Source organism: Phaethon aethereus (genome assembly GCF_964289735.1).
Source record: "Phaethon aethereus genome assembly, chromosome: Z".
Lineage (NCBI taxonomy): Eukaryota > Metazoa > Chordata > Aves > Phaethontiformes > Phaethontidae > Phaethon > Phaethon aethereus.
In genome coordinates, this window is record NC_138577.1 from 40489019 (window position 1) to 40503378 (window position 14360).

The 14360-nt window shown below is 38.9% G+C and overlaps 1 protein-coding gene across 1 annotated transcript in view; it reads right to left on the reverse strand.

Moving 5' to 3' along the window:
• The window catches only part of PCSK5 (proprotein convertase subtilisin/kexin type 5), a gene marked incomplete at its 5' end in the record, with an annotated part of 195672 nt that overhangs the window by 107388 nt on the left and 73924 nt on the right, over positions 1-14360 (reverse strand). Inside the window, one exon of the mRNA XM_082013448.1 lies at positions 12640-12716. Coding sequence (XP_081869574.1) covers positions 12640-12716 — 77 coding nt within the window. The remainder of the gene's footprint in view (positions 1-12639; positions 12717-14360) is intronic.

Consider the following 14360-nt stretch of genomic DNA (forward strand, 5'->3'; position numbering starts at 1 on the left):
TTCCTCTAAAGTCTTAATAATGCCATATTCAAGTTTAACCCAGCAAAATTATGCTGCCTCATGCCAAAGAAATGCTGTCTGGATGCTTACAGGTCCCTGACCAGAAAATAACTCAGTGGGTGCTTCAGAGGCACCCTCTCTTTCTCTTTCCATCTCCATGCAAGAGACTTCGAGATCCTTGCAAAAAAGGTCAGTTGTGACACAAAGGTCATCTTGTCATTTTCATAGTCAATGCACTACACAGATTTCTAACTGAAAATACAAAACCCCCAAAGCAACCAAACAAACACACAAACCAGAAATCATCCCTATGCCTTCATGAAAGAAGACTGGAAAGAAGTACGTAAGTCAACAGGATATGTCACAAAATCACTAGATAGGCTTCCAGAGGTTGTCAGCAGGTGTGTTGCTTCATTAACAACTATTTTACTTACAAATTGCACTGATTTAACTGGAAAAATGTACAAGTAAGTGTATTTAAACAAACAAGCAAAAATCTTTGCAGCCAGTTTCTTGTAGCATTTTAACAATGTTTTGTATCACCTTAATTTACCCTTGTTAATTTCAAAAATAAAATACTTCAACCTGACATAAGTATATTCAAGATGACACTTGGAAAATAAGTCCTTACACTACTTCTTCTCGTGCAACTGTATGGATTATGAGCATAGTTTAAGATTTTGTTAATGTTTTTGGAGTCTAAAATTAATCCTAATTTGGGAACAAGGCCTCAGATTACAAAGGAATTTAGTGTCACTCCCAATATTACTTTACACAAATCAGAATTAGTGTGCTTTATGAATGCTTCTTATTAACTTAAATTAAGCTGCAGGGTTTTTTTTTTCTTTTTTTTTAAGTTTTACCAATGAACGTTATCCGTGCTTCTGAATATATGGCTATCTAAAATTGATGTTATATTATAATTGTTGTCCATATTTTTTTAAAAGCTTTAGAGTAACACCTGGAATACCGACACAGTGAGTATTTTTGGCTACACCATGCATTTGCTATTCCTAGGAAAATCCACCCATATTTATCTAGGATAATAGCCTTAGGAATAACAGGCTTGGACACAAATGAGAAAACCTTGCTAGAAACATGCTGCTGAAACTTCCAAATGTACCACCTACAGTGAACATGCTTGTACTTGAGAAAGCTCACTGTGTACTGGCTACACCATGTCATCTACACAGTAGGCATAAAGAAGAGCTTTGGATGAGATGGGTACAGGTGAAGTAGTTTTTTGAACACAGGAAAAGTGTGTTTAGTGCAAATTTGCGCAAAAAGTGCAAATTTGCTTTCTACCTGCTTGCATTTCAGCATCTTTTACTGTAAAGTCTACAATCTTAAGTTGTTCTGTTGCATATAAGAAAATACTACTCTGCGCATTCTACTGAAGAGGTACCAAGAGGTTCAGTTGAAAACCTGAGACTATAAAGAACACCTCTACTAGAACAGCCACAGCTTAAGAATGATAACTTTCAGAATAAATATGTAAATTCTATACCCTCTTCTTTGCTCTGTGAGCAAATAATCGTATTGCACTTGTAAACAAAGCCAGGAATAAAACTTCACACTGTAATTTGTCAGTATCCCTGCGTAAGCTAGCAAACTGCATGTAAGCCAGTGAGAGGCAGGAATGTTTGGTTTCATGTTTGTGCTGGCCCATGTGGAGGTCTGCCCTGTGAATTAAAAGACTTTACACTGCAACCTAATCATGCATGAAGAAACCAAGTGACGGAATTCATGTGGTTAATGCTTTTCATCTATTTGATCTTATAGCTGGCAAGCTGATTTCTAAGATTTTCAGGGGACCTTCACCTGCTTTGGTGATAAGTTTCCTACGTATTTGAAGTGTCCTATATCTGACATCTGCAGATATCACAAATTCCTCTGACAAGTGTATCTGCTGTTGCTACATGTAATACTTGAAATTATATGAGTTACGGGAAGTGAAGAAGTAAATGTTTTTCTACTTTTTTTCAACTGTTTTCTCCCTGCATTGCCCCACACTTCATCCAGTCACTCCCATGGCTACAGGTGTCAGTTATGTGTTGCTTTTCAGGGACCAATGGACAAGCACAGCGACTGTGGGACTAGCAGCTCTGCAACAGCTCCACATTTGGATACTTCTCTAGAGTGTAACTCCCTTATACGCAGAGAGTAATTTATCACAGAGCTCGTGGTCAAGTTCACCATGAAACTGGGCTCACGGGGATAACGCTTCAGATACCTGTTACCATGAAGAACCCTTCCAAAGCTATTAGAATTACTTCTGGGAACTAGTACATTATTAAAAGGTTGGAGTATTGACCCCAGCAGGCGGCTAACCTCCACCCTGTCACTCACTCCCTCCTTCCCATTGGTATGGGGGAGAGAACTGGAAGAGCAAATATGAGAAAAACTTGTCAGTTGAGACAAAAACAGTTTCATAAGTAAAGGAAAAAAAAGAAGAAAAAATACAACCAAGTGATACATAGGCAATTACTCATCACCTCCCACCTGCAGACCAATGCCCAGCCACTGTCCAAACAACAGCTTCTTTGGAAAAACTCCCCACCCCCAGCTTTAGTGTTGAGCATGGATGTCTCTTTGGTCAGTTGGAATCAGCTGTCCCTGCTGTGTCCCCTTCCAGCCTCTTGTCCACCATCAGCTTCCTTGCCTGAGGGGGCAGCATGAGAAACAGAGAAAGCCTTGATGCTGTGCAAGCACAGTTCAGCAGTAGCTAAAACATGGATTATCAACACTGTTCTGGTCACAAACCTAAAACATAGCACCATATGGGCTGCTGTGGAGAAACAATCTGCCCCAACCAGATCCAATACAACCCGGTACAACTACGAAAAATAAGCCATTAAAAATACTGCCCATGTTCCTAGACAACGATGACTAAAACAAAGTAACACTAATGCCTACATTCTTTACCACCTTAAATTCATGGCCATGAGCCTGCTCTGTTACAGATACATTCTGTATTCTGTATTAGTTGTTTTATCTTCCATTCCATATCTTTTGTTTCACAAGCTTTTGTATGACAGCATATTATCAGTCACTATTTATCCTGATTCATGTTTTTCATTCAGGCTGACACCAATATATATCAGCTGGAGAGATCGCAGGTGCTTGAGCAAACTTCTTAAAAATCTCCACATTAGAGCCCCATCATTCCTGTGCAATGAAAAGACAAATGAAACAGAAAAAAAACCCTACTCAGAAATATTTTGCATCAGTTCTACTGAAATCACACCTAAGCAGAAATGAAAAATATCCTATGAATATTTTTGTATTTGTATGAATACAAGAATACAGATCTGGAGTTTCATATTTAGACTTCCTTGGCAGGAAACACAGTCCATTGGACCTCCTAAAAACAGTCTGGGGGAATGCTTTTAGGGAAAAAAAGACATTTATGTTTTCATGCAAGGAAGGTACTGGCAGATGCAAGGATCCTAAGGTCATAAGGCAAAAAAGAGGAGCAATGCAGTGATGCGCAGGCGGGTCGCAGACAGGTCTTACCCATTCAGCATACTCCTTTTCTAATAGTAGATGACTGCTACGACAACATTTTAAAGAAACGAATATTTTGTAACTCTGAGTCTCCACCATATTCCAGCTCAGAGACATACTTCCTACCTGTTTTAAATTCTGAGTACAATTTCAATTGCACTGTGCAAGATATGTACGGTGCTTAATCCTAAATTTCATTTGATACTGTTCTGCATTAAAAGGACCTCCCATTTCTCTTTAGAGCTGTGTTACAAAGATGAATGAGGAAATTGTTGAAAAAAGTTCAAGCCCTACTCTTATCTGTGTTGATTGTTTTTTTAATGAAACTTGTATCATTGATTCGGCAAGAGCAAAGTTTGCTCCTAATTGGAAAAGGTGTTTCACGGTAAGAAGTCTAATTCTCATACACTCACTACACTGCAGAACGAGTTAGTAGCTGTTTATCTGATGTTTATAGAGTGTTAAGAAGAGTAGTGCAGGGACATAAGTCTGGGCTGAAAGGCAAAGTAACACATACCTTCTCATTACACTCTCTTTGGCACTCTTTGACGCCTTCAGCCAGCAGCCTCACTATCCCACATGTCAGAGAAGTAAACAAGCCATAGTCTCTACCTCAGCTTGCTAAAATCAGAGATTTGATGGTTGCTTTGGGACTCTATAGAAATACAAATAATTTTCAAAGCAGGTTAAACTTCTGCAGCATAGACTCCAGCAGCGCAATCTACATCTATGATGGATACCCATTGCTTTACTTCTGCATCTGAATTTCCCTACCTTGATTGTTTTCCTTCAGGAAGAAAAAAAAAGTAACTTGTCTTCAAGAGAGCAATCTGACTTTGCTTAAAATGTCAAACATATTATTTTGACTGTGTATCTTTAAGAAAAATTACAAAATCACAGTAATGTAAAAGAAGGCTGGAAAAAATAAGCCTACCTACAGCAATAATAAAACAACATACAGATATGTATTTCTTCATTTGCAAGAAAAATGAACATCTGAGAGTTTTATCCTGAGAATGACTTATAAAAACATCTACTAATTCCATTAAGACATTTGCTTACAGCATGACTTTGCAGACTTCAACTGTTAATAGCATGTTATTTAGAAAAATGCTTCAGTTAAGAAGCTTTTGACACTGGATTCACAATTGCTTTATCAAACTTGTGATTAGAGGTCTGCTTTTGATGCTACAAGCATTAAAGGGGAAATCAATACTATGTGCATGTATGTGCTGGCTGAGAAGTCTCAATGAACTACATTTTGCAGTGCATTTGACTGAGCTGACTACTTTGACATCAGCTGGCAAAACCAATTACCACATCCATAGCATGGATCCCTCTTTAACTTTCTCTAATACCTACAATGTCTGAAAAGGGGACTACAAATAGCAATGTATTTGTGCTCTCAAATTCTACTTGACTGTAGACCTGTATATATAAACGTATGCAACTTGAAACTGGTCTACCATTTTACAGAACCCAAACTTGCCTACCGTAGTTGTAGGCTATGTCCTCCTAAGTTCAAAACCTCAAAATACAGACGCATACTTAGAGGAAATACCAACTCTGGGAAAAAGACCATCTGAAAACAAACTTTCATTTCTAACTCTCCATAAAAAAGAATTCAGAAAAGTGAATGCCACAAATACCGTAGCTATCAAAGCTTATATCCCTCCTATTGTTGACTTTGAATTGGAAGGGAAGATCTGACTCATTGTTACCCATTATTTACATAAAAGAACTAGAAGCAGTTGCATAATGCATCAGAATGTCATTTTATTTGTGAGCTCATTGTCTGGTACTTCAGTAATTAGAAACAGGAAAAAGGCTTTCCTGTAGTGTTGTGGTTGAAAGCTCTGCGACCATGAGAGTCTTACACATTATAAAAAGGATGAGCATTGCTTCTCAAATACCAGTTAGGCGGTGAGAGATACTGCTCAGAGACCAATACCAAGGTAGTGAAAAAAGATTATTTTTTTCATCTTTGAGCAACTGGAATTCTGGCTGAACTTCGTTTTTGTTTATTCCTCTGTTTGACTTCTGTCGCTTTCAATGACTACTCAAAGAAATGTCTTTCCTTTGGCTCTCAAAAAATTATAACACATACCACTTGTGGACTTTGGAGGGTATTATGTAATGCAGTGTAATAATATAATGAGCAGATTAGAAGAGTTTACCAAAACGACAATTTTTGGCAGTTCGACAAAACTTGCATTAGGATATATTCCACTATTGAAGCTGGAACCTGGATCAAAAGGCTTCTGAATCAAGCCCTGTAGTCCAATGAATTTTTCATGGTCCTGTCAATATGAAATGCTCTCACAAGGCACTGACCATACAGACCAGTGATGAGGGTGTTTGTTGTGGGCGAGTGAATCAGCTTGTCAAATACTGTCTCTCCTCTATCCCAGCTAATTGTCCTCAGCTATCAGCAATGCTGGGGTCCCACTTACTCTCAAAAAGCTTCAAATGAACACGTTTCATTCTGAAGCAGGAAAACATCAGAATTTCAAAACATCAACACTTAGCTTGTTTTCTGTTCTGTTTTAATGCAGACCTTATTTCTTCCCATAGGTTAAAAACCTGTTTTAGATAGAAGAAAAACATTATCAAATGCACTATGTGGTGGGGATTCATGCTCCGTGTTTCTACAATATTTTTCTTTCAAGGAAAGAAAGATTTCCTCTAACAAATTTTACACACTTGGATCAAGACCTTCAGCCCTTTCCTGAAGAAAGAAGGGGTGTATGATGATTACCCCTGAGGTACAGCCACCTGAAGGACAGGCACGTTCATTGGGTAACAGCACACAGGAACTTTAAGTAACAGTTAAAACAAGAAAGTGAACAATATGCTCCAAACGAATCTGTAAAATTATCCTACTTCAGCATAGTACAATTCTGCATGCTGCAATGTTATCTCTCTTATTTTTATAATTTTTCACTGGGACCTTTAACTACAGCAACTGGCAAGCAACACAGATCTAATATCTCATGATCTCCATGCTGCATCATGCCCCTAGGCACTTGGTTGGGTCACTAGATTGTAATTAACTTGGAAGCTAGCTGATGAATCACTAACACCACTCCTTGTAAAATGTGGCAATCTCACTGTAAGCTGACACAGACTGAACCCTACTTCATTATTAACATCTGCTAAAACTGCCGTGCAATAAGATAAGGCCATAAGGGTTTAAAACCAGAACAGAACCAAAGCAGAATAAATCAGGATTGCAATGTCTGACTGCAACTTCTACACCAACAACCTCTGACTGTTTGGTTCAGATCCTAGTTTTCATAAATGAACACTTCCCCAGTTCACAGAAAAAAATCCAAAATCTGCAGTTTCCTAACAATCCTAACCAAAGTCCATTAAATTTGCAGTGACACTGAGACATGACTAGACACCTGACATCCATTCACTGGCACCTGGAATTAACAATACCAGACTCAGTGTAAGCATTTGATCTATTGATCTGACATACATATACATATGAAGTTAATTCTCTACTCTAAATTACTTTCCTGTTAAGGAAGATTTATCTGGTATCAAAGATGCTTCGCTGGCATTGGACAGACCACGTTCTGCCAGACGACGCCACCATGGAATCCTTTGGGTTTTAAGCCTCCAGAAGCTAGAGAAAGTCAAGATGAAAAAAGAGCAAGAGCTGATACAATGGAGATTCTCTCTGAAAAAGCGGTTTCCTGAGATCTCATGCCTTGCTCCAACCTATCTCCAGACTCCTTCCACAGCTTCATCACTGGCTTTCCCAGGTCCTGCCTGTAGGTGTGACCCTTGGGATCTGCAGTTGAGTCCTGTTTGAAAGCCTTGAGCAGGCACAAGTAGAAAAAGTAGTGACTAGTCTAAAAAATTGCCAAGGTCTTTTTTCTTGTAACTAGCCATCTGACAGCAGAATTGTTTTTTAGACAAAAGATTGAGTACAAGATGGTGCAGCAGCGCTTCTCAGTACAGCTTATCTTCGCTTCAGTTTTGCCTGCAGCACATGATGCAGCCAATTTCAAAGCAATAGCAACAGGTGCATACGGGCAATCAAGATGCATACACTACATATGGACAGCTATGCCCAGTATCCGTGCTCCTTCCTATCACACTGCTGCACTGGGAACCTTTTTGAGATGATCCTTCAAGCCAGCATTGCAAGACTACAGGCTCCCTGTGTTTGTGCTCAGTTCTTCAGATATCTGCTACGAACAGTGTCACTTGACGCTTTTTACGTTTACTTTATTGACTATCCAGGAGGCAACAGAAGCTGATCTGCCTGTCAAATATCTAGTATCCACTCTGATTAAACAGTTCAGGACATACTACAGGTCTTCAACATAAGCAGACAGTATAACCTAGCAGCTTCTCACTCTTGGAAGAAAATTAAGCCTTTGCCATTTATTGACCATCTACATTCATGTGACTAACAAAGGAAATTAATAATGAATCGGAACGGATGCCACAGAAAAACAATGTCAGTATGTTAGATCAAGCAGGACTTGAAACTCATTAACTCATTAACTTTTTTTGCTGTTCTGAGAAAAGATGTAAAGCTGTGCAGATATTGCAAAGTTTAGACATGAGTAGCTTGTGTTTCTTACGATTTTTGAACAGCAAAAATTGTTGTCTCCCAAAAATCTTACACTCATTAAAAAATAATTTACAAGGTTATTGAAATAAGTTATTTGTGTAGTGGGATGCATCACTGAAAAATGTTGAAGACACATCCAAAGAATGACTCAGTATCTCCAGAACAGAAACAACAGCTTACTTTTACTTTTTCTTACATAAGTTTAGTAATAACTGCATTAAAGTCAACTGGTATTATTTAAAGGAGTTTTTTTAAAAGGTTCTCTGTTTTATAGAATTACCTGTCAGCAGAATAAGACCTAAGTTCTGAAATATCATCCCTGAGATTTTTCTCACGAAACAGAAAAACTCATTTTTCTTTGGTCAAAATAGAAAAACATTTTAATACTATGAACACTCTTGTTTTATTTCTGAGGCTACACAGCAGCTGAAGTGCCATTTCAGTGATCCAATATGCATTCTGCCTAAGGACCTGTGACCGACAATACCTAGTTGTTTCAGCATAGATGTTTACAGGTAATGGTGGAATAACAGAAAAAGGATAAAGCAGCAGTACTCAGCAGTAAACCAAAACAAGATGCTTTGCATAGCAGGAATGACTTCATCCACAGCTGACTGCTGTCTTTAGCCTCTGAGCAAAAGGAAGCTCTAGTATAGGCCTGTACCATTTGCAAGCTTCGTGATTTGCTGCCAATTTGTAGAAACCAAAGTAAACTTTTGGCAGGACTCCTACATACCATAGTAGTTAAAGAAACTATCGTCCCACCCCGATTTTGACTATGAGCCTTGAAAGATTAGTCTAATGTTTCTTCCTACCCTCCTATTCTCCTTAGCTAATAGAAGATTTAATGTAAAACTTCAAAAATGTAATTCCAGAAAGTGCCACTCTGCCTATCTACAGTCAATTCACAAACCCACAGTTAATTTTTTCTGAAAAAATTTCTTTTTTCCTCACCAATAAGCCTCAGCAACAGAAAGCCTAACTACTAATTAAAAATGAAAAGCTAGCAAACAGACCCACTACCCTGATGTTTCACAGCTGTGAGCAAAGCTGCCCAGAGACACCTGCTTATTTTTACAGCAATTCTTTTTATTTTTTATCTTTCCATCCCTTAAGGTAGGGTTATAAAATGAGGCAGAATAATCTAGATCATTTCAGGAAACGATGGTGCATTTGTACATCCCACCTTTACTGGAAGACACAAATCACCATTACACAAAGTTGTCCAGTTGCTATAGCAGGAATCAACCAAATTGATCTTGCACATTACGAAGCCTTTATAAAGTATGGCTTTCAGAATGTTCCCTGGTTGTGGTTACCTCAACTTCCAGGCGCAGCTTGAGCATCTAGTGCCAAATGACCACGTATGCTGGATAATCAGAATTCCTGCCCCAATTTCTGAAGATATTTTAGACCCAAAAAACCAAGACAGGCTACTAGTAGTGCTTTTCAGTACCTATGTAGTTGTTTAATCCTCGTTGAGTCCAGTGGAAACAGCCCCACAGTTGAAGATGCTTAGGTGCTGCTTACCAGGCTCAGTGTAACTGCTAATTGGAAATACAGAGCTTGTAAGCAGAGGTCTGGCTGCCAGGTAATCTTACACTGAAAGCATGCTTCATGCATCCCGTGTGTCCAAAAGCTGACTCTACACTGATGCTATACTTCCTGATAACACTGACGAAGCCCACTATAGCACAGCATCTGCCCTACCACCACCACATCTCACTGCAGGACCTTAGGGGCTGGGCAGCGGAGTATTCACTAGGGAGGTAGGGCACGTAAAGTCAAACTCCCCAGTCCTAGGAGAGAAAGTAATTGTTCCAGTTTTATATCCCGTATAAAACTCTAGCTAGCAATAAAACAGAAAGCAGCCTCCCTTCTCTGGACACGCTTTGTCAGAAAGTGATGACTTCAGCACCCAGCCAAAGAAAAAGATTTAGCTGTGGTTCACAGCTGGAGGTATGTGGCTCCTCACAGCACCAAAAAGGGTGAACCCCTGAAAGTGCACCTAAGCCAGAAGGCTTCCAAGTGTCCCCTCATCATGCCCCAAATCCAAGCACAGGAGCATCTTCACACAGATGAGCCAGGATATGCCCCTGAAGTGTGTGTTGTGCTGGGGGGAGGTGGACAGCAGGAGAGAGGGATGTGCTGTGATGCAAACCAGCAGCTCAGCTGAGGAGTATTCACAGAGGGCAGGCTGACTGTCACATCTTTTCTCAAAACTCCTCAGAGGTCACTGCTTGTAACTGCCTGTCCATCACACTCAGTTTTGTGGACAACAGTCATAGGCACTTGGGGCATTGTCATATGGTCACCTTAGTTCACTGAAACTGGCATTGCCAGTGACAAGTTCAGGTATCTAGCATGCCTACAAGCCTTGCTTGTAGTCCTGAGACCTCTCATAAGCCAAACCAAAGATTTCTCTTATTAGCCACCAAAAATTTATAGCACATTTACTGATTCTGACCTTTCTACACCAGTGACAGGATACCTCTAAGATAACAACGGCACATGAAATTCTTCAACTGTAAGAAAAATAGAAGGCTTTGTAAAGAGCAAGAATTGATAGACTTTTATTCATCCTTCTGTTTCAATGAACGTGTGTCTTGAGGATATCTCCTAATAGCTTCAGTATAGTATCAGCATTCTCTGTACAAGCATCTAGCTCTGAAATCCTCAGCTTGTCACTAACTTAACTGAGGTAATGCAGCAATCGGGTCTATCTACCATTTGTTCCACATCAGTGTTTTCTTTTTGCTTAAACTTAAACTAGCCTGCACGTGCAGAATGTTTACACATTTCAAAACAAAGGGTTTTACTGAATTTCTCTTTTTAGTCTCTCATGGTGCTCTTGCCTTAGGAGATTTCTAGTGAAGAAGAGGCAGATACGATTCAGTAAACTAAGCTTCTGTATCAAAATAGGATGAGAAAGATATGCCTAACGGGCAAAAGGGAAAGAAACAGGTCTTGCATGTGTTTGCTTCTAGACGAGAATATTTGGCAGCATGTAAACATCATCAAATAAGAACAACTGAATGAGAACATAGGCCAAGATTGCAGTCCCAAATAAATAAACTATTATTATTCAAATTAATACCAACATAATATGTTTCTAAACAGTATTTCTAGTCATCACAACTAAGACGTGTGTGTGTATGCACATTTATTTATATAGCTTCTCAGAGCTAAACCCTTACATATTTCTCATCTCAGCCTACCCGGCAGGATCAGGCTGACTGACCAAACAAGTATTTGGCAGAATTCACCTCAGTTTTCACAGTTATTTCACCCTATGGCTGAAAGTAGCTATGACGGCTCCTTGAGATTCACTGCAAGATGAGTCGATCTATATGTAACAGGCAGCTATGTGTAACAGAGCCCTGTTCTTCAGCCATACATGGCTCCCTGCTTTTATTAAGAAGTGTTGTCCAAGAGAGGATTCTCCCATCGAAGTGTGATCCAAGGTTTCTCCAACTGGTGTCTCCAGTCAAACCAATGTTAAGTTTTGCTGCTGACTCATAGCTCACACCTGCTGTATTCTTCTGGATAAAGTTTGTGGGATTATAAGGAAGAGACAACAACAAACCCAAAAGCATTTCAGTTGTATAAAGGATGAAGTTTCACCTCCTGTAGTCTCTCTTCTGCAGGCAAACAATACTAAATGCTTTCCACAATATGAAAAAATGAACTGAACCTCAAGAAAACAAAATGCACAGTCAGCATGTTGACAGCGAGTAGGAAAATCCTTCCTCTAACTCATGAAATTCCACAAAAAGAAATCTCTTTCTGCCAAGCACCTAGTTAAAAAAAGTTACCAACAAATAATTGCCCTCAAATACCAACGGGGCAGAAAAGTGGTCTGCTTCCTGAGATGAGGTATCCCTCCCAGTGTCTACCCTAGCCTTCACCACAGCACATCCAAAGAGTAGAGCTGGAATGACAAGTATCACGAAGCTGAGCTCTGAAGAAGAAATACATAATTCACAGAAATATATCTAACCAGTCATCTGACACAGCTATTATAATCCAGCAGAATTGCCACTTCTGGGTTTATGTGGTTTCTATCAAACCTCAACATGTAAAATCACCATCACTTTAAAAGACATTACTAGAGGGGGAAAAAAAAAATCTCCATTAACTTGTCTATTTCTTCAATACACAAAATCTAAGTTCAACAGTCAGAAGACAAGCCAGTTGTCACACATAATAACCCCCCAATAACTCAATGAGATAACATCTGAGAAAAGTAAGAGTGACCCCTAATATTCTGCACCCCAAAGGGATTGAAAATGGTTCATTTCACATGCCCAGAACTTTCAAACTAATTTTTATGTGGTTTTGGATGGCTCCAAATGCTTTCAAAGAGTAAGTGTCACGCAGTGTGCATGGAAAAGACATAAATATGTATTTCACAAAGATTTAAATGCAAATCGTGCTGCTTTATGAGTATTCAAGCTTCCTAGACTTTCATAATAAGCACTGGTACTTTCTACTTGACGAACAAGACTGAAAATGTCATGAATGTCATAGTGCCTTACTTGTTCTCGTTGCTGGCATCATATCGAGGCATAGGGTCAAAATCATTTCCATTGACATCAAAACTGGCCTGCGAATCCTATAATGAACAGGAGAAAGAGAACCAGTTTCTCATTAATTAGCCATTGACTCATGTGGCCTATACATTCTTCAGCAGGTTCATACAAGAGAGTAATTAGGTTAACATTCCTGTGGTTTTATGATGATTGCATGTTTTAGGAAAGGATTATATATTTAATAATTATGGGATTTACATATTTTATTTTATTTTATTTTTGGAAAAGGGAGAAGGATAACAAAAGCATAGGCAAGTGTCAGAGAGAAAACAGAAAGTGGTGCTTCATTAAACCAGAAGACTACATTTCTTCTAAGAAACTTTGGAAGTTACAAGAGCTCATTCTCAAAATCAGCATTTTGCTAAATGTTTCAAGAATCAAGAAATTATCTGCACAATGACTAAAATTTCAGTCATAGTTTCAAGGAGTAAGAATGATATAACTTTCTTAAGAATATTGTTATAAAAATACATCTTGAAATGCAACATAAACTGCATTCCCACTTCCCTGGTAGTGTAACTGTTTCAAATATTTGCAAGATATCGCTGTATTTTTGTTCCATATTTTACATTTACCAGGATTCTTACAGCTGAAAATAGTTTATAGAGTAAATAGTTGCTGGTTTGTATGGCTCCCATTAATTGATGCGGTAGCATGTTGTGTGTTGACGTGGCAAGCAGCTCTTTTTAATCTCTTCTTTGTTCAAAACCTGTTACCACATCCACCTCAAATATTCCTGTTTGCAGCCACACCAGCAATAATCTAACATATAGACAGCATTTGTCATCAAACAAGCAATGTGTACTGCTTTGGGGGAATTACTTGCTGGTGTGAGGAAAGGGAGAGAGGAGGTGGTAAAGGAATAAATAGCTGCTTTAAATTCAGTGGAAGGACAGTACTGAGACAAGGTGACACAGGATACAATCTGGGTCATTCATCGAAGAGGTAAAATTATATTTGGTTTGTTTAAATAACTTATGAGATTAAAATGAAAGATGTGGCATGCATTAGGATCAAGCATACATTGACAAATAGGGCAATTGCCTGTCACTTGTGTTTGTGCAGTCTTCCTCATGTATTTCAAAGCGGAGCTCCACGTACAGCATGGGGAAGAATATGGATGCAAGTATGGCTAGTCTAAAATAAAAGACTTTAAACTGTGGACAGAATTGTAGCTTTTGATGGGTTGTTAAAGATGTTTTTTGTTACCTTCATTTCTTCATTGCTCTGTCAAGATGATATGCTCGCTAGCAAAAAGCCTGTGTTCAGGGCTCTTTTACAAGTTCTATGTCTATAATACAACATATGCATGTAACATATGCATGCCTTGAGCTGGTCATCTTCACCAGTCCAGCTCAATCCAAATATATTTGTTTGTTTTCTTACTTCATGTGACTCTATACCTTGCACACTTTATTTCAGAGAAATTATGAGGTCCTCAAGGTCATGTGCTTTCAAGTAATGCCTACTCCCAAAGCACAGGACTAATCACTCCAGCAAAGCATGGCCTGATGTTCTGAACAGCTTCAAACTCTGACACTAATACAAGAAGTCACCCATCAGACAAGCGGCTTCTCCTCACGTTATACAAGTCTTTCAGGGTATATTAAACAAATCATTTAAATGTGATGAACCACAAGCAGAAACCTCCTGAGGTGACATGAAAC